The 21,829-nt window shown below is 37.7% G+C and overlaps 1 protein-coding gene across 4 annotated transcripts in view; it reads left to right on the top strand.

Moving 5' to 3' along the window:
* The window catches only part of LOC117572191 (putative protein kinase C delta type homolog), a 33,143-nt gene that overhangs the window by 9,596 nt on the left and 1,718 nt on the right, over positions 1 to 21,829 (top strand). The window contains exons 7-10 of one of the 4 annotated variants that reach the window (XM_034254873.2): positions 17,060 to 17,161; positions 19,542 to 19,625; positions 19,860 to 19,996; positions 20,061 to 20,234. In XM_034254873.2, the coding sequence (XP_034110764.1) occupies positions 17,060 to 17,161; positions 19,542 to 19,625; positions 19,860 to 19,996; positions 20,061 to 20,234 (497 nt within the window). Of the gene's footprint in view, positions 1 to 4,760; positions 5,038 to 7,217; positions 12,112 to 17,059; positions 17,162 to 19,541; positions 19,626 to 19,859; positions 19,997 to 20,060; positions 20,235 to 21,829 lie in introns of those variants that run through there. The other 3 variants (XM_052001956.1, XM_052001951.1, XM_052001950.1) reach the window with 3 other exon arrangements.

Genomic DNA, 21,829 nt, shown 5'->3' with positions numbered 1-21,829 from the left:
TGTAGTAGGGAATAGGGAAATTCGATATTTTAAATCTATTTGTTGAAATTGGTATATTATTCAATTATTATTTCTATCCTTAACGGTTTTCCTTTGGGATAAGGATTAGTTATACCATTTATATGCCTGAAGAACAGTTTTCTCTTTAATCTATGAAATCTATTTTTGTTGTAATAGAGCTTAGAGAAATTTGATGTTCGAGAGATTATACAATTAGTATTTCTAGCCTTAACCGTTTTCTTTTAGTGTAAGGATTAGTTATACCATTTATATGCTGGAAGTACAGTTTGCTTAGAATTCTATAAATTCTAATTTTATATTTAAAATTTATTTATTGAAATTGATAGATTATGCAAATCTTATTTTTAATCTTAACGGTTTTTTTTTTGTGGTGTAAGCTTAAGCTGGAAGTACAGTTTGCACTCTATGAATTCTATTTTTGTTGTGATAGAGAATATAGAAATATTGATATTTTCAATATATTTATTGGAATTGATAGATTATTCAAATATTTCTAGGCTTAACGGTATTCTTTTGGTATTAGTTATACCATGTTTATTTTGGAAAAACAATTTGCCGTCTAATCTATAAATTCTATTTTTGGTGAGGTAGAGAATAGAAATTTATTTATTGAAATTGAAAGATTATATACTGATGTGAATCATATTTCCTTAATTTCTAAATTATTGAAATTCTTCATCTATGTTAGTTGTTGATATCTGAAAGTGATGCTATGGTTATTCATTGGTTCATCGATTAGCTTTTGCCATGTGATTGCAGAATTCACGCTGCCAACTGCTGATTAAATGTGTCGACGTATTCTTTCGTATTCGTAATCGGATTGAATATACGTATTTTAAATACCGTAATATGTTTGTGCGGCTCTGACAGCCTTGCTTGTTTTTTTCCCCCCTTTTTATTTGGTAAATTTCTTCCTGTTGTTACAATTTCGAGCACATTTATTTTAATCGCTTTGCATCTGAAAATGCAAATGACATGTTTTTACCGTGCACACGTAAATGCATTCATAGTACATATGCGAATACTCATATATGAATACTTTGCATATTTTTTTTTGTTCTTTTTTTTTTATACCCTGTAGCAAACATAAATGGTTGGGCTATGATATCATGAAGTAGATTCTCTTTGTTGTGCTGTTTGATTCCTGCCAGGATTTTTTACGCAACACTTAGCTAAACAAAAGTCCCATTTAATTTGCCTCCTTCTCCCTCTCTCTCTTTCTCCCATTGTCAATTGCCTGCCACAAGACCTGGTCACATTGCGCATTGCATTTTTGCGGTGGGCAGCAATTAAAATTGCACAAAAGATAATAATAAATTTTGCAGGTTATAAAAAAATTGCAGATTTATATTTATTACACGTTGTATGATATTTTTGTGTTGCACCCAAAAATGAGAGCGCAGCGCACCGTTAAGACTCGTAATATTTATATATTTTGCCGTACGGCGAAAGCATTTCATTTCACATATTGTTTGCTGTACATTTGTTTTGCCGTTAAACGAAAATGTGCGCAAAAAGGCATGTTAACAACCCTGTTAATTAACTCAAATACAAATTGCCTAAAATCATAAACAGTTTCGAGAGTAGTAAAACTCAAAGATTACTTTTCAAAATTGAAGGATCAATAGATGGAATATTTTTGATGGTCAACATTTGGTATTATTCAAAACTATTAAGTCAGCCACACGTTTTTGTTGATGGCTTTGGAAACACTTTCTATTCACATCAAAAGACACAAAGACAAAAGAACGAAATGTTTTACAACTGTCGTTTGATTGAGTGAGAGCGCAGAACAGCGATCATAAAGCATGGCGGAAATGCTCGTAATGCTTGAACCCAATTAAGTTTGATTCGTACACAGATTTATATACAATATATACGCTCGCTATATACTCGTAGTCGAAATTCGAAATTTATGTAGACAGTTGGGACAGGCTGTATTAGAAATCAATTTATTGCGCCTTTGCCAACAAGATGCATAAAATAGCAGCAAAGCTAGTCGACAGAGACAGATAGTGTTTTGGGTTCTGTGGATACCCTGTAAAAAAAAGCAAAAATGTTTTATAGAGAAGACTTGGAATTAATTTAATCATTAAATTTTATGGGTTGGATAAGTTGCTAATCGAAAGAGTGAAATGAATTATAAAAGTGAAAAGACACGAGACTTATTTGTATGCTAAATACCCTGTAAAATAAGCACTAGTTAATCATAGATGCTATAAACTATTTCTATCGATATCTCTCTGACTGCGTGATGCGCTTTGCAGAGGCAACTTAACAACAGAAGGCAGAAGATGACACGAAAAGAATGCAACGCGCAGAGGAGGCGGAGGCGGAGGCAGAAGAAGCATCGCCGCGTTACAAAAATACCCCGCAAAAATGCAGAATGCAAAATGCGACAAGCAAAACAACGGTAAAAATAATGGAAAGGCGGCCTGGCTATAAATCGCAAAAGATTAAGTACTCTGATGCTGTGGCCGCGAGACACAAGCGAACGAGAGACGAAGACGAAAACGAAGACGAAGACGAAGACTGCAACTACAGTTCTATTTCTAGTTGTTTCCCTTCTCGCTCTCGCTCTCTCTCTCTCGCGCGCGTTCTTTTGCACTCTCTGTGCCTCTTGCTCTCGCCTGTTTGCCGGCTATAAATGCATCTTGCGGAACCGAAAAGCGTCACCGTCTGTCTCCCTCTTCCTCCTTCTTCGCTTCCTTCTTGTATTCTTGTAGTCTTTTGCTGTCAACGTCGTGTGGCGTTTTTTTCCTTTCCTTTCCTTTCCCTTCCTCTTTTATTTTTATTCTATTTCATTTGATTTGGTTTTTGGGTAAGGAAATTCGCAAACATTTTTCGAGCAGGTGTACGAATCGATCAGCTTCCAAATTGAGCATTATTATTTTACATAATTATCCGACTTGATTCTAGTTTCTAATTCCCCAACGGCACCTTTCGAAATGATGTACAATTAAAAGAACATTCCGTTTGGGCGAAATTCAACAGCGAAAATCAAATTTTAAATCCCGCAATGCAAAATAAATCTATGAAAATTATGAAAATTATTGGGCATCTGTTGAGTTAGCTCTCATCTGCCACATTTATGTCAAAATATTTGCTTTATTGCCATACGAATAGAAAATATGATGTATATATACAAATTGTATATCGACTCAAGATCTTTCAGAAATGCCACAAACAGATTTCTCGATAGGTGTGATTTTCTTCTGTTTAATTATAATTTATTGAAAGGTGTTGCCGGAAAGTAGACTAACAATTGCACCATAGTTCTTGTAGTTCTTTTTTTTTATTGTTGATTGTGTAAATTAAAATTTATTGGAATTTTATAGCCAGCTCGGAATTTTGTTTTTTTCTTCAATTTTTATTGACTTTTTCCTTATAAATTCTTATTTATTGCTGTTCGTACTAATTATTTCCCAAATAAAGATTCTCGGAAACATTGTCACCTAATAATATAATATGTATATTTTAGAAGTGTCATAAGATCGTTAGAGAATATGGCTCAAATCTTTTAATCGACTCCCGTTATTTTTCTTTTCAAATTTGATTGATTATTCATTTCTTTTTCTTTTTAAAATCTCTTCTATCGCTGTTCATATTAATTATTTCCTAAATAAACATTCTCGGAATCATTTTTTCGTTGACCGTTGTCACCTAACAATATAATAATTATATTTTAGAAGTGTCATAAGCTTATTATAGAATACAGCTGAGTTTTTTTAAATCGCCTCAGAATCATTCTTTCGTTAAGCATTGTCACCTAACAAAAATAATAATAATAATTAATAATAATATTTGGTCATAAGTTTATTATAGAATTCAGCTGAGTTAGTTGAATCGATTTGGTATCATTCTTTCGTTAAACATTGTCCGATCTTTTAATGGACTCCATTTTGATTTTCTACAACACAATTCCAAACATTAACCAACTATTAACTTTAGAATGTGCTGCAGCTAATTTAAATTCCTTTGGCGAATGTGTTTTTCAATGATTATGAATTTGACAGCGTTTCTCCGATCGTTGCTCTTTTTGCATTGCTCAATTATTTGCTTTCATAATCGCTTGTTCTCTCTTACTGTTTCGCTCTCTCTCTCTCTCTCTGTGTGTCAGCTGCTTTAGCTTTTACTTTCGCTGTGCGAAAACAAAGCAGAAAAAATTGTGAAAAATCATTTCAAAACTCAATTTTTGATGGTTTTCGAAATTCGAAATTCTCTCGCTCGTAGACATTTCAATTTATGACTGTGTTTGTTGTGTGTCTGTGTGTGTGTGTGTGTATGTGTGTGGCATATTTCGAAATCGACATTTTACATATAGCAATTTTTGAGTTGAGAGCGCCAATTCGAAGAACGAAGACCAGACATTACCTGATGATGATGTTGATAATGATAATGATGCTGATGCTGATGCTGAGGTCTGGGCCTCTTGCTTGGCCTTCTCAACACACACACACACACAAAGGCAACACACACACAGACAACACACAGCAGCAGCAACAACATCAATATTATCGAAGTTAGCCCCCAGTCTCAACACATCTAAAGGTCTCTCTCTTTCTTGTGTGTGTGCGAGTATGTGAGTTGGTTGTGTGTAAGTGTGTGTGAGTGTGTGTGTTGGTTGTGTGCCTCTGCCTGTCTGTCCGTGTATGTGTGTGTGTGTGGCGAACAGGAACAGCTCCAATGCTTGAACAATTTTTGCGCTGTCTTTCACATTTCACATTTCAGTAGTTTCCGTTAATGCGTTCGGCTCGTTGAAAAAGTGCCCGTGTGCCTCTTGTTTCAATTTCAATTTCAAATATTTTCTTTTGAGTTTTGACTTTCGAACTCTTTTTGAATTCACAAAACAAAACGCGCGCTCGCCGGTCAACAAAACAAACCAAACAATCAAAAATACTTGATTTCAATATTTTCTTTACTTCGTTTTTTTTTTTTGGTTGCTTTTTTTTTTGGATTTTGGGAAAAGCAATTTCCCAAATGCGTGGAAACTGTGGAAAATCGCCAGTCAGTCAGGTTAGCAACGACAACGCGACTCGTGAGCAGCGCTTACGTCATACAAATTGAATATACTAGATGGGGAAAACATAGTCGCTGTCTATTTTCATATATATAGTATATAGTAGTATGTGCCGCATGTGGGCCCAAAAGGCTAATATACTATTTATGTATTCACATTTGAAAGCCTGCTGCGAATTCCGATTGAAATCAAATATGCAAAACTATATTTTCCGCCAATACATTCAAGCGAAAGCTTTGTTTAATACTCAACTTCGGTTTAAATAGAATTTCCATTTCAATCAGTGAAACAATTGCAATGCAACACAAATTTCAATTGCATTTTAATTTCAATTCTATTCTATTGAAATTTCAATTTGCAAGTTGCTGAAAGTTAAAATTCTTATAATCGATCAACTTTGCATAGCTCAAACATATTTTTTTATTGTATTTGGATTTAATCTTCATGTTTTCGATCTTAATTTCATGAAAAGTGACTTTAAATTCTCTTTGAAGTATTTCTTGCAGTTTTACTTCACTTCAAGCTCAATTTCCTCAGTCTTCATTCAATTGTGTTTAATTACTCTTGAACGTTTCAATCGTCGTGTTCAATTTGCCATCCAAATTCGTATTGAATACGCCATTAGCCCTTCAATCAATGGCAATTAAATTGTATTTGGCCGATAATTAATGTTGCCGTTTTGCTATTTTTCCCTCACGAGTTGTTGCCAACATTATGACAGCAAAAAAAAAAAACATTTGTGAATTTCTAAAAATATAGATATAGAAATATAGATATCTATATGGATCACATAAGCTAGACGACTATGAATTTGTTGTCTATATCTACAATTATATATGCATTCAAAATATATTAACACGTGTATGTGTCTGTTTTGTGAGTGAATATATTGTCGATGTCTGTTGCACTCAAGCGTTAAACTGTGAACCATCATCCAAAACAGTTCAAATTTATGGAACATTGAGTTGGATACTGAATTTAGTGCTTATTTTTGCAGTAAAGCATTGTAAAGAAATTACATTACTAACTACGACAGTTTTGAGACCATGCGGAACTTTTCCATAAGAATTCAGGGGAGTTTTCCAACACCCAATTCACAAAAATTCACAAATTGCTGAAATAAGCAGTAAAGAATAAAGAATTAAACCGTTTATAACTATTTCCGTAAAGGTTCATCTAAAGCAGTTCACATGTATGAAACGTTGAGTTCAATATTGAAACAAAGCTATTTCTGAAGCAATTTATTGCTGATTGCTGAGCAAATAACTAATGAAAAAGAGTCGCAAAGAAATTACACTACGAATTGCGACAGTTTTGAAAACATGCGAAACTTTTCCATAGGAATTCAGGGGTGTTTTCCAACACCTAATGGAATGAAATTCACAAATGCGTAGAATGCCTTAAAGAGTTGAGTATTAAAGCGTCTATAACTGTTTTCACAATAGTTCATTCAAAGCAGTTGAAATTTATGGATATTGAAACAAATTTCTGAAGCAATTCAATGCTGATTTTAGCAGTTAACAAATAAAATAGCATCCTCAAGAAATTACACTACGAATTGCGACAGTTTTGAGGCCATGCGAGACTTTTCCATAGGAATTCAGGGATGATTTCCAGCACCCAATTAGAGTAAATCCACAAATAGCTTAAATATGCATTAAAGAATGAAGAATTAAACCGTTTATAACTATTTTGACAATAGTTCATCCAAAGCAGTTGAAATTTATGGATATTGAAACAAATTTCTGAAGCAATTCAATGCTGATTTTAGCAGTTAACAAATAAAATAGCATCCTAAAGAAATTACATTATGAACTGCGGCAGTTTTGAGGCCATGCGCAACTTTTCCATAGGAATTCAGGGATGATTTCCAACACCCAATTAAAGTAAATTCACAAATAGCTTAAATAAGCAATAAAGAATGAAGAATTAAACCGTTTATAACTATTTTCACAATAGTTCATCCAAATTAGTTCATATTGATGGAACGTTGAGTTGGATATTGAAGCGAAGCTATTTTTGAAACAATTCAATGCTGATTTTAGCAGTTAACTATTATGAACTGCGACATAGGAATTCAGGGATGATTTCCAGCACCCAATTAGAGTAAATCCACAAATTGCTTAAATAAGCAATAAAGAATGAAGAATTAAAGCGTTTCTAACTGTTTCCACAGTAGTTGAGGGCAGACAAGCGGTTTCCATAGTTCAAAGTGTGCAACCACAATACAGAACAACAATTAACGAAATAAATCAAGTGTGAACAAAAAGTGTGTAGCATCAAATCTTTTTTGTTGAGTGACAAACAAACGTCGTGCTTCAAAATGCCGCTCTATTCGGATTCGAGCAATTATTACTACAGCGGGGGCAGCAGTCAACTTTATTCGCCCTATTACAGCAGCAGCAGCAGCAGCCCTGGCAGCTATACGTCCAGCTATAATCGCGCCTATCCAGGCAGCTATATGGTGCCGTTGCTGCCCTCGCCCCGCTCGCCCAGCTACACCACGAGCAGCAGCATCGTTGGCAGCGGTGTTGTCGGCGGCAGCAGCAGCAACAGTTTATTGGGTTTGTCGTCGCGTTATCAGCCCAAACTGACGACCATAACAGAGACATCGGCCCTAACGGGACGACACAGTGGCCACAGCAGTCTGATGCCCCTGACGCGCATTCAGTCGCCCAAGTACAGCTCAGTGTCGAGCTACGGCAGCAGCAGCAACAGTAGCAGCAGCAGCAGCAGCCATCGCTATATACCGCCTAGACCGATAGCAATCAATACGGCGGACATTGATGTGAGTTCAGCGAGGTATCATCGTCGCTCAGCGGAGCCAGAGCCAGCTGCAGTTGTGGAGCGCAAGCAGGAGAAGCAAGCTGAACCACAAGAGGAGCAACAGCAGCAGCAACCAGAAAAGCAACAACAGCACCTCGAACAAGAGCAGCAGGGACAATCGCAAGCTCCGCCTAGACGCTCGACAATACGACGCAATCGTGCTGTGGTGCGTCTCTCGACCATCAGACGACGCAGCAAGGAACGCAACAGCGAGCAACCTCAACAGCAGCAGCAACCACAACAACAACAACAGCAACCAGAGGAACATCAATTTCGTGATCTGCCGCCAGCAGCTGAGCCAAGTCTCAGTTGGCGACAAAAACTTGCCGAGGAGTTGGCCGCATTCCCAGCGACGAGCAACAAAAAGTCACCCGGAGAATTGCTGCGCGAACGTTTCTACATACACGATGAGAAGCAACAGCTGGCGGAGTTGCGTCAGCAGCAAAAGCAGCAGCAACAACAGGCAAAACAAACAACACCAACAGAACGGACAACACAGCAACAACAACAACAACAACAGCAGCAGCGACAGCAGCCAGCAAAACAGTCCGATGAAGAGACGGAAGAATCTTCGGAGCTGGAAGAGACTGCGGAACAGGTGCAGGAAACCATTCGTCGGCTGAGTTTGGTGCAGTGTCCCACATTTCATGACATCTGCGAGGACATCTCGTCGGATAAGATCGACGACGATCTGAATGCCGGCGAGTTGCGACGACGTGCTTCGATCATACAGGAACAGGAACAGGAGTTGCTTAACAAGTTGCAAAAGTCGAATTCGGGAACGTTTCAGTTGATCCATTTGGAGCGTCGCAGCAGCCATGACAGCACCACAGCCGATGAGTCGACAGCGGCAGCAGTGGCCAAGCAGGCGAAGAAACGCAAGAGCAAGAAGTTGCGACACAAGATCACCGCCATTGTGGATGTGGAGAATGCGGTGACAGCTCAGACACAATCACAGCAACAGCAACTGCAACAGCAACAGCAGCATCATATGCCGAGTGTGCTGGAACTAAACGAAGAGCAGGCAGCCATAGGCAACCCGCCATTGAGTCCCAAGCCCAAGTTTACGGTGAATGTGGAGACGGTGGAGGAGCATCAGCAGATACACAAGATCTTCAAGTTGCCCAAGAAAAAGGTGGCGCCACCGAAGGCTTCGCAAGTGGATCAAGTGTTGCCCGAGGGCTTCATGAAGGCGGCGCCCAAGGCAAAGACATCGCCGATTAAGAAGCCAAGCAAGCCCAAGGAACAGGATCAAGCGAAGCTGTTGGAGAAAGAGAAACTAGAGGCTGAGGAGAAGCAGCTGATGCAGGAGAAAATGCAAGAGGAGAAGTTGAAGCAGGAGGAGAAACTGAAGGAAGAGAAATTGGAACAAGAGAAGTTGCAAGAGGAGAAATTGAAGCAGGAGGAGAAACTGAAGGAAGAGAAATTGCAACAAGAGAAGTTGCAAGAGGAAAAATTGAAGCAGGAGAAGTTGCAAGAGGAGAAATTAAAGGCGGAAAAACTGCAAAAAGAGGAAAAATTGAAGCAGGAGAAATTACAAGAGGAGAAATTAAAGGAGGAAAAACTGCAAAAAGAGGAAAAATTGAAGCAGGAGAAATTGCAAGAGGAAAAATTAAAGGAGGAAAAACTGCAGCAAGAGAAACTGCAACAAGAAAAGCTGCAACTTCAGAAGGAGAAGTTGCAACAGGAAAAGTTGCAGCAGGAAAAACTGCAGCAGGAAAAACTGCAACAGGAAAAATTGAAGCAGGAGAAATTGGAACAGGAGAAAAAACAGAAGGAGAAACTACAAAGGGAGAAATTACAGAAAGAGAAACTGCAGCAGGAGAAACTGCAAAGGGAGAAATTGGAACAGGAGAAAGTGCAAAAGGAAAAACAGCAGCAGAAACTGCAGGAGGACAAATTGAAGCAGGAAAAAGAGCAAAAGGAAAAGGAGCAACATGAAAAATTGCTCAAGCAGCAGCAGCAACAACAACAAGCGGGAGTAGCGCAGATTTTCACCTTCGACGAGGCCGCAATTCAACAGAGTCAGGCAACCCTGACGCCTACGGCCACGCCCACGCCCGCAGCCGTGAAACAAGAGGGCGTGGCCACGCCCAAACCCATCAGGAAGGCGATACAAAAGTCGGAGAGCGGCGAGGACTTTTGGTCGCAGATCGGATCCCGGGAGACGCTCTACATGAACAATCGCAAGAAGGTGATTACGGATCGGCAGCTGGAGACAACCAGCGAGGAAGCAACATCTCCCAAGGAAGCAGCATCAGCAACACCGACACTAAAGTCTGCAATACACATTGAACTCAAGCAGCCAGCAACAACCTCAAATGGCAAATCGCTGCCAGCAACACCAGCCATAACTTTGTCGAATTCGACACCAGCAACACCCAAGTTGACAACGAAATCGGAACCAGCAACACCACTTGCACCGACAGCAACTGCAACCAGTTCGCCCAAAGCAACGCCAGCAACACCAAAGCTAAACAGCACAGCAGCAACAGCAACTGTTGCTAAAACCGAAACATCTCCCAAATCAACAGCAACTGCAACCAAAACGGAAGCAGGCACAACAGCAACAACTCCAAAGAGCATGCCAGCAACATTGAAGCCAGCTGATAAGCTAGCGACAGCAGTTGCAAAGCCAGTGACAATGACAGCAAAGACAACAGCAACGGTTGCTGCTGCAAAGGAACAACAACAATCTGGCAACGCTGCAGTCAGCACAACTACTGTAGTCATGACAACCGCATCAACAATAGCAACAGGCAAATCAAAACTGTGCGAAACGGCGGCAACAACAGCAGCAACAACAACAACAGCAGCTACGGCAGCGCCAAAAATAAATACCGGGCAAGCGGCCAAGTCACCTGAACAACAACAGGCAGCGGCAGCGAAAATAAATAAAACAACGCATAATAATGAGCGACAACAACAGCAGCCGCAGCCGCAGCAGCAGCAACCACCAAGCAACGTAGCAACATCCAAGCAAGAAACGGAAACTAAAACGAAATTGACGGAAATTGTTGAGCCAAAGTCAAAGGTGCAATCACCGAAAGCGACAACAACAGCAGCAACAGCAAAGCCAAAAGCAGCAGCAGCCAAAAAGAAAGCCACAGCAGCAACAGCAGCAGCAGCAACTCCGACAACAGCAGCAGCAACTGAAACGTTGCCGGACAGCAATGTGACCCCAATCAATGCCGATCAATTTATATCGTTGGCCCCCACAAAGGCGGCCATTGCAGCGGCCACAAATGCGTCATCGCCGGCAACTGCAACAGCAGCAGCAGCAGCCACAACAGCAGCAGCAGCAGCCACAACAGCAACAGCAGCGACAACGCCTACAACAACAGGCGATGCGCTACGCGATGTTGTGGCGAATGTTGCTGACAACAACGGCAACGAAGGCGACGACGTCGTCGACAACAATGACAACGACAACAACGACGGCGACGACGACAACAGCTGCGGCGAAGGCGTCGGCAATAATTTATCAAAGTTTGCAACAGTATCGAATTTGGCACAGTGTCTGCGAGACGTTGACGCCGAGCTAGACGATTATATACCATCGTCGGCGGAAAATAGCGAAGATAGCAGCGACGATAGCAGTTTTGACGATTCCTCCAGCGCGAACGGTTTAGAAAACAATCTCAATCTCAGTGCCAGCATGAAGAAGAAACAGCGCAAGGAGAAGAAAAAACAAAAGGCCAAAGATGCCAAAGAGGCGCCAGCACGTTTCGATCCCCAGAAGAAGATCAAAATCGATCCCAGCACCAAGTGTTATGTGAAAGAGGAGGCGCCACGCTATCCCCTCGTTGCCACGCCTCGTCCGCTGTGGAAGCGCGAAAAGATCGTGTATTCCGATGAGAATACCGATGATGAGAGCAGCTCCGAGGGCAGCGAGGCAACGGGCGGATCCCTTGACGAGGAGACCGATGACGATGACAGCGATGCGTGCAGCAGCAACAACAGCTCCAGCTCCGAGGAGTTTGACGACGAGTCAGCAACCAGAGGAGGAGCAGCAGCAACAGCCACAAATACATCAGCAACATCAGCAACATCAGCAGCAGCAGCAACGACGGCAGCAACAAATAAGACACACTTGGCGGCACCAGGACAAGCGTCCACTTCCACATCGACCTCGGCATCGGCATCGGCGTCGAGTTCGCCGTCGATCATCAGGATGAGCACGTGCAGCAATGATTCCGGCTTTGAGGGCGGCACTGCGCCGTCCAGTCCCAAAAAGATGTTGGGTAAGCGAACCACACAAAAGAAAATACCTTTTGACGACAGACAAAACAAATCGATAGACCGATATACCGATAGACGATACATTCGACCACTGGCTGTTGGGCGGCATTTAAGTGTGTGTGGCACGTGTCAAAGCATCGAACATCCATCGAGTATTGAGCTGAGGCATTCCGGTCATTCTACGACTAGCGATAGCTATTGAAATTTCCTTTCATTTTCAATAGACATTCTTCAGTCTCTATGTGTGTGTGTGTGTGTGTGTGTGTGTGTGTGTGTGGCATGCGGAATATTTAGTTGAGCAAACAGAAAAACAAATAAACATGCTATAAATCGAGCGATAGACGAATTTACAAATACAAAATGTCTTTTATACATTTGCTCAATTCTAGTTTTTCTACTCGCGTATCCTCCTCCTACTATATTTACTATATTTATCATCCACAAAGCAATAACAACAATTTGTTTGTCGATGCTTATCAAGAGTCAAATACAATTTAAGTTTCTTCTCTGTCAACTACTCGAAATTTGTTCCTTCATTTCCATTCTAGTATTTTTCTTGGCGGCTTTTCTCGCTGCTTTGTTTTGTGTTTTTTCTTCCATCGATTATGCGTTCGCACTCTTGTTTTTCTTAACCGAGTTTTTCCTGTTCTGTTTTTCGTGGAAAACGATTTTGCAATCAACGAGAGGTTTTCCTTGGAATCGACTTCAAAAAGCTTACAAAGAACATTTCTAAGTTTTCTTTAGCATTCTTTTGAATTTTGACAACTTTGCTTTTGTGTTTTATCAACGATTTTCATATGAAATGAAAGTACTTATTCACATTCTTTCACTTGCCAAATCTTATTTAAAAAGTATGTATGTAGATGTAGCTGGGATGACCACCTGTTGGAATGGCGCTGCCCACTCGTTGCTGTCGCTGCTTCATTTTTAATAAATATATAAGGCAATAAACAAATGTGTCTTAAATAAGCTGTTAAATTATACAATTAAATGACAATATTGCAGTTTAGTATCTGACAGATACAAAATTGTCAATTAATTGTGTTTATGCAATTCGTAAGCCATTTTGGGCATTTACTTGCTCTCAAACAAATCGCTGAGAATGTGCTGGCACAATGTGGAAATCAAGGGAGACAGAGAGAGAGAGAGCGAATAGCTATAGCTACAGCTACAAATAGAGAAGAAGCAGCACAAAGATACAAATTGAGACTCGAGAGAATTTGGCATTTTACTTTTAGCCAATTGTATACAAAATTGTTTAGGTCATCGTTGTCGTTGTCTCTGTCTCTGTTTTTCCCTTTTGGTCTCTTGTTTTTCTTTCTCGTCTATGTGTTTTTCGTTCAATTTTCTCGTTATATTATATTCGACTCTGATTTTTTGTCTAAAAAACAATTGAAATACACGTACACAAAACAAAATTCAATTGCGCTAAACATTTTATACAATAGCAAAAGCTAAAATGTACTTTTCGACGAATGTTGAATCAATTTTTGAGTATTTCGCATTTTGGGCTGAAAGCAAAAGTTATAATAAAAATTTGCGAATTGCTTTTGCATTGAGATCAATGCGAAAAATGTAAACAAAACTATGCGAATAACATTGCAAATTATATACAAAAGTGTCGAGCTATAGACTAGATTTAAATATAGCCAGATAACGTGAAAGTGTGAAATAATACTTGTACGAATTAATCCTTAGTACTTTTGGCTATGACTGTGCCAGAGAGTTTAGTCAGCAGCCAAACTTAAGTAAATCCATATAGACACAGACGCAGACTATTCTAGTATTGTGTTTAGCTATATGAACACACAATATTTATATTCCTGATCACGAGCATCGTCTAACGTCAGCTAATTATGTTCTGATTGTTGTTTGCACTTGTTGCCATGCCATGTCGAAAAAGAAAACAATTGCAACTTGTTGCAGTCTGTGAGTTAATACCGACTAAATTGTTGCACTGCATTTTCAAGTTGTTGAAGAATTTATGGCTGAAAAAAATATAAACTCTTTAATCTCGAGCCAAAATAACAAATGTAATTTTCAAAATTTGTAGTTCAAATTATTTGTACGAAAAAGATTGTCACACTTTATATAGTTAAATTGATTGAGCATTTACATATATCTGGAAATTAAACTTTGATACTTCTGATTCAAATTAAAAACGAGACTTGCCACCAAAATTATTGTATAATACAATTAATCAACATTTAAAACGTTTATGTAGAATTACATAGTTAGCATCTGTAATGTAATAGAAATGTGTGTTAATTTGATGTTAGCCATCACTATGAAAAACTTTATCGACAGATCAATTAAATATAATATAATATTAAGCATCACTCTAAAAGAAAAACTGTAGCTTTCTAACTTGATGCGGTATAAATAATATACCAATTGCTATATTTGGTATATTTTTATTGTACTACATTCAATAAGAAGAAATTAAATTAGATAAAGAACATTTATGAACTTATAATAACAAGTAAGAACTGTAGCTTTCTAACTTGATGAGGTATAAATAATATACCAATTGCTATATTTGGTATATTTTTATACCCGCTACCCATAGGGTAGAAGGGTATTATAACTTTGTGCCGGCAGGAAATGTATGTAACAGGTAGAAGGAGGCATCTCCGACCCTATAAAGTATATATATTCTTGATCAGCGTCAACAGCCGAGACGATCTAGCCATGTCCGTCTGTCCGTCTGTGTGTCTGTCCGTCTGTCCGTCTGTCCGTATGAAACACTGGATCTCAGAGACTATAAGAGATAGAGCTATAATTTTTTTTCGACAGCATTTGTTATGTTTGCACGCAGATCAAGTTTGTTTCAAACTTTTGCCACGCCCACTTCCGCCCCCGCAAATCAAAAAAATCGAATAACAAGCGTAATTTTGAAGCTACAGTTGCGAATTTTGGTATATACAATATTTACTATAGTAGTTATGATTCCTGAAAATTTGGTTCCGATCAGATAAAAATTGTCGAAGTTATTAAAGAAATACTTTTGTATGGGCAAAAACGCCTACTTACTAGGGGTCTTAGTTGCTTTGGCTGACAATCTGGTATATTGTGCCGTCTATGGTATATTTTGAATGTGGTACTATGTCGATATACCAAATATACCATTTGGTATATTTTTAGTATTTTTGCAGTATATTCGGTATATTTTGAGAAAATACCGCACAATATGTTTCTTTTATTCAAAATGGGTAGCGGGTATCTCACAGTCGAGTACACTCGACTGTAGCTTTCTTACTTGTTATAGTACTACATTCAATAATAAGAAATTCTTAAACTTCTACAATTTTTAGATACCTAAATTTCTTAATTTTTATATTTTATGTTTGTTTAAAAATTACACTTTCATGCAACAAAAACTGATAATAACTTGTAACAAGGCATTTAAGAACTAATTATTATAATTCCTGGAAAGTTTCCTTGCTAAATAGTTATCTAGAAACCAGTTGACAATACTTTGCTTATTATAGTTATCATTATGCCAAATAAATAAATAAATATTCAGGACTATTATTATTATTATTATTATATATTATTTCAAGCATAAATTGGTAATCAATGTGCCAACAAAACGAAACGAAGCGAAGCGAAACGAAACAAACTGAGTCTAAGGTTACGCGGCAAATTGTTTAGCTTGTTTATTGCCGCGTCACACGCTGCGTATGCGTGATATTTGCATTGAGTTTAGAGATGATGAACACATGACTACTCGTATTTCTTTTGTTTGATTGCGTGCAAATATTTTACCAACAATATTTGCTCTTTATTAAATTTACATTAAACGGCGCCTTTTCTCTGTGACCGAAAACAGAACTCGCAAAAAAAACAAAAAAGAAAAAAGAAAAAAACGATGAAAAACCGGAGCCAAAAAGGATGTGCGTTTGCACTTCGTGTGTATTTTTGTGTTTACATTGATTGCCATAGTCGTCATCTATAGATTGTTATTGTTTTCGTTTGGCTCTTCCTTAATTGATTTACCCTGTAATCAAAGAGATTGAAGAAACAAACAGCAAATAGCAAAATTCGGGAATCACTATAATCAAAAATTCTATCGCCAATTTCACTTTTATTGCCTTAAGAAATAACGCAATTATATATAACACATTGGTTTTTGGATTATTTATTACAAGATTCGTAATAGGACATTGTATGGGTGTCATTTTAAATTTAAATATACACCTGGTATATAATTGTATAATAAGTGGAAGCTTAATTTTGATAAAGCAAACAAAACATAGAAATTCTCATTTTTATGTTTTAAATTGAATTACAAATTCTGAAAGTTTCATGAGGTTCGCTTAATCGATAGACAGTTTCATCAGGTTCGATTAATCGATTATCAGTTTCATAAAATTTGCCTTATCGATTGATAAAGTTCCTTTGAAAAACATTTATTGTTTACAGAGTATCTCCAAGTTTTGCCTTGACTGATGAGTTTTCTTTCCTTGTTCCTTGTAGAAATAAAGAAATAAGTATTCTGACATTTTCCTGAGGTTCGCTTAATCGATGGATAATTTCATAAAGCTCGATTAATCGATTGACTGAATCGATTGATAAAGTTTTTTTGAAAATACATTTCTTGTATACAGCGTATCTGCAAGTTTTGCCATGACTCGTAAATTTTGTTCATTGCTTCCACTTTGATCTGAAAATGCGAAATTGCGGAAAATAATAACCAAGGAAAAGCGATTCACTGTGGGGCAGGTGAAAGCCAAAGAGGGGGCGGCGACATATTTTCCAGAAACGTGCAGCAAATAAATCAGACGTCAGACGTGTGATATATACATCGCATATATAATATATAGGATCGTATATTGTATACAATGTACATGGTCACAATTCATAATCATATTAATAACGATTTGTTTTAATTAATCTCAACAACATTCGCGCTCGCCACGCTGCCAACAACGAAAACAAATACAACAGAATGTGACGTGAATTGTCACAAGAAATGCGAACGTCTCACGGCCAATTTATGCGGCGTCAATCAGAAACTCATCGTCGAGGCGCTCAACCACGTAAAACGAGGTAACAACACAGCAGCAGCAACAACAACAGCAAAGCGATTCTCTCTCACGGAATTACGAAATTACGAAATTAGGAATCCAAAATGCGATTGCAAGATTTCTATCAAATGGCGCGTGCTTTTTTTCGTGAAGGGGAAAAGCAAAAATTGTGAAAATCGAATGAGAAATATCCATAAATAATGGCGCCTAATTATGGCTGACATTATGATTTCATAATTGACTTTGCCAGCCAACTGTGCGTGTGTGTGTGTGTGTAAGAGTGTGTGTGACGATATCGTCGTGCAATATGTGTTTGAGGTGTGTTTACAAGGTGCTGACTGATTGTCAGCTAGGCATCAAATTGAGTTATCAACAGGTGGAAACACAGAGCAGATACGTACTACTTGTATATGCAGCTGTGAACTTTGAAATAGCAGTGTGACTTGAAAATAACTTAACGGATTTTTTGAATATTCCTTTCTGTTAGTTGATCCCTGGCACATTATTTTTATATCCGTTACCCATAGGGTAGAAGCGTATTATAACTTTGTGCCAACAGAAAATGTATGTAACAGGTAGAAGGAGGCATCTCCGACCCTATAAAGTATATATATTCTTGATCAGCGTCAACAGCCGAGACGATCTAGCCATGTCCGTCTGTCCGTATGAACACCTAGATCTCAGAGACTATAAGAGATAGAGCTATAATTTTTTTTTCGACAGCATTTGTTATGTTTGCACGCAGATCAAATTTTTGCCACGCCCACTTCCGCCCCCGCAAATCAAAAAAATCGAATAACAAGCGGAATTTAAAAGCTAGAGTTACGAATTTTGGTATATACAATAATTACTATAGTGGTTATAATTACTGAAAATTTGGTTGCGATCAAATGAAAACTGTCGAAGTTATTAAAGAAATACTTTTGTATGGGCAAAAACGCCTACTTACTTACTACAAAATATATTGTTTTTATTTAAAATGGGTAGCGGGTATCTCACAGTCGAGTACACTCGACTGTAGCCTTCTTACTTGTTGTAAAATGGAACATAGAGATAGGGAGCAAGCAAGAACTCTTCAAGATTTATTCAGTTTTCACAACTGTACACTACTGCCCAAAATTATACGATACCTTTTAAAGTTTTGTTTCGTCGCTCATAGCAAAAGGGAAAAACGTAAAAGAGCGAGTTAACATAGTATGAAGAATAATAGCATAAAGAGTAATCCATAAAATGTCATATTTTTGACTGCATTTGCTTCTTTGTATTAGAGATGCGGGCTTACAGTGTTACCGTTCGATGTACTGCCCGAATTGAGTATCGAAGTGAAGTCAATTCTAACTGCACTTCTATTGCCAGTGTTGGTTAACTAAGTATGCTTATGATTCCAGTGTTGGTTAACTAAGTACGCTTTTGTAACCAGTGTTGGTTAAAGTACGCTTCTGCTGACATATTGTGTAACTACATACATAAGTAAGCTTACTTAATGCTGCCAGTGTTGTATAACGAAGCAAAATCTAGATCGTTATCCTTCTCATTAAATAAAGTATAGTGTACTTAATGACAAGCACTTTTGTGACGAAGAAAAGTCCTACAAAACAGCGAAGTCTGAGCATTTATCACAAGAATCTTTAAGAAGGAAAATTAGAAAATATTCAGCATAAAATAACACATACATATGTATGTTAGTATTAATATTGTCTGTTTAATCGCTTAAACTATGCAAGTGAGAAACACGAGAAAGCTGTTAAATTTTGTCATCATTCTGAATATATTTAAATACAAAACAATATGAAATACGTTTATAGAAAGAATATAACAACTATAATAAAACACGATACTTTGTTATTCATAAATAGCAAAGATATGCGTTGAAATTCAAAAACGTATATAACAAATTTAGTAATTATGAAAAAAAGAAACATAAAAATATACAAAAATATGACGGAATATATAAAACCAGTGGTAAATTTGTTTGTTCTAAACAATGCCAAGATTAGCAAATGAATTATTCCTAAAAATGATAATTCAATTTATTTAGATCAGTTCATATTATTATTATAATTAAAGCAGTGATAGATTAAATAGATTTATAACTTTGCATAAATTTACTAGCGCTGGCTGCTTTGGCCTTTGGCTAGTACATCAGTTCATATGTATAAAGTCAGCCATTTATAGCGAAAAGCTAATTAATTAAGTTCCAACCCAAAATACTTAACAAACGAAACAATAAACAAGCTAATTGTGGGCAAGAAGCTGTGGAGGCTTTTTACTTGCAGCTAATTAGAGAGCTATAATTAGGCGATTGCACACACACACACACACACACACACCGTTGAATGGGCAATATATGAGTTCGAAGAAGAACAAAAAGAAAAACAATACAATCTTTATCCATAAAATAGGCGCACGTGAGGCAAGAGATTCACCCAGCACACCGCCCAGCTGCAATCCCGCCTACAAGATCGAGGCCAACGATGAACACGATGGTATGACACAAGTCTCTCACTCTCTCTCTCTTTCTCTCACTTAATATATATATATAAGAAGTATTACTCGATATACTATATGTAGCTACCCAACAGCCGAACTGTACTGTACACCTATTTAATTTTAACTTTAAACTTTTACTCTCTTGATTAATATATGAATCTCTACTTCCCTATTCCTATGGCTATCTCTTCCTTTATTATCTCTATGCTCTATACTCTGGGATCATACAGAAACATCATATACATATTCACAATTCCAAAAATCCGGACGTTTCACAGCGCCAGCAACAGTAATACCTAGATTTAAGAATTATTCGGTAGATGATTTTCATTTTCTGGCCGTGCTGGGCAAAGGAAGTTTCGGCAAGGTAAGTAATATAATATATATATATATATATTATATATTATTTTAATGATATTATATCTCTGTAGGTACTGCTCGCTGAGCTGCGTGATACAACATATTATTATGCCATCAAGTGCCTGAAGAAGGATGTTGTGCTGGAGGACGATGACGTCGACTCAACGCTGATCGAACGCAAAGTTTTGGCATTGGGCACCAAGCATCCATATCTATGCCATCTGTTTTGCACATTTCAAACAGAGGTAAGTGCCACTTAAGGTCGCGCATCTCTCTCAGGCAAGGTCGATAGGTGGTTAAACGTTAGACGAGACGCAAGACGAAAGACCCACTGATCTACTACTGAATTAGACGACGTCGTTGTCGTTGTCGTTGTTGTCTAGGTAATACTCACTCAGAGCAACACCTACGATAAAGCATCCCAAAAATACATTTGCCAAAAGGTAAAACGACCTATTCTTAGACTCTGTCCACCTCGCTCTCTCTCTCTATCTCTCCTGCATCTCTCTTTCTCTCTCTCTCGCTCTGACCATCGATTGGGGCACACGACAGTGGCTGCCATAGTTTTTTTTCTAGACACTATTTGGCACGCACGTCCGGCATTACGTTCGACAATGTTCTCAAAACATTTCTAGTAAAATACTGCAAAAGAAGAGAACAACAACAACAAAATAAAAACAATCAGTTTTTCTTCTTTTTTTTTTTTTTTTGTTTTTGTTGTTCATTTTGTTTGCTTTTTGGGGGCGTTCTTGTCTTGCATTGACACCGATTAGAAGGTATTTTAATTATTTATGACTTTGAGGATGCACGACCATTCATTTTGGGGGACTCTCTTTCTCTCACTCTCTCTCTCACTCGCTTTTTGTCTGTCTCACATCTCGGCTGTTACTAAAATGCGCAAATTTCTAGCTGACAATTGGCAGCTGGACATCAGACCATGACCTTTTGTTTGGGCAACTGAAAAACAATAGCCTCTAATTGAATATTGGAAAGCGGCAAAGTTCGGAGCTCATATAATGTATAATTAACAAAAGAGCGGAAATTCGAAGAAATACAATTAGTTTCTTAAATTTTTTGTGCTAGTTTTTTAAGTCATTCAAGTCAAGCTTAGATTGAAGCGTATGTGATTTTTCACCGTTAAGCTCTGTTCCAGATGAGCTAAATTTTGATCGTGTGAAAACGAAATACTTTTTGGCAATTTCGACAAATTTTGGTAAACTTTTTGAACCTAAATTTGACAGATATATGGTTAAAAACAAACATTTTTGGCCACACCACACAAACATTGGCTTATAATATAAATGCAATTATTAAAAAAAACAATATCCCAATCACATATTATTGCACCTTGGTTGCACTATTTTCTTGATCTTAAATATCATATATAACCCTGTGAATCCACAATATTAATGAATGCTATTTCTCTTCACGAGAAAATGACGTTTTCACATATCGTATCACATTTTGTGCATTATTCGTTATGCTATATGCGTCTTCAATCTTCTTTACTCTATTTTCGTTTTCCCATTCTGCTAGCATCGACGAAAGAAAACTTTAAGAGGTGTCACAGGAAGGATAAAGTATGATTAACAAATTCGTTCGAGATTCATTGAAATGCATTTCTTTTCTTTTTTAATTTATGCAAACATACGAGACTTTTAATAGCAATCAATCTATCGATGTGAAAGAGAGTTTGCGGATGTTATCCAGTAACTTTATGTCTTAAAAATAATAAAGTTAACACTAAATTCTATATGCAACCAAATAAGAATTGCAATTTAAACATTAATAAGCGAACAATGATTCAGTTTCCTTATTTGCATTAATTGAAAATTAGATA

This window comes from Drosophila albomicans, chromosome X (assembly GCF_009650485.2).
Source record: "Drosophila albomicans strain 15112-1751.03 chromosome X, ASM965048v2, whole genome shotgun sequence".
Taxonomy (NCBI): Eukaryota; Metazoa; Arthropoda; class Insecta; order Diptera; family Drosophilidae; genus Drosophila; species Drosophila albomicans.
The sequence above is the reverse complement of the archived record's forward strand: the minus strand, read 5'-3'. Positions and strand labels throughout refer to the sequence as shown.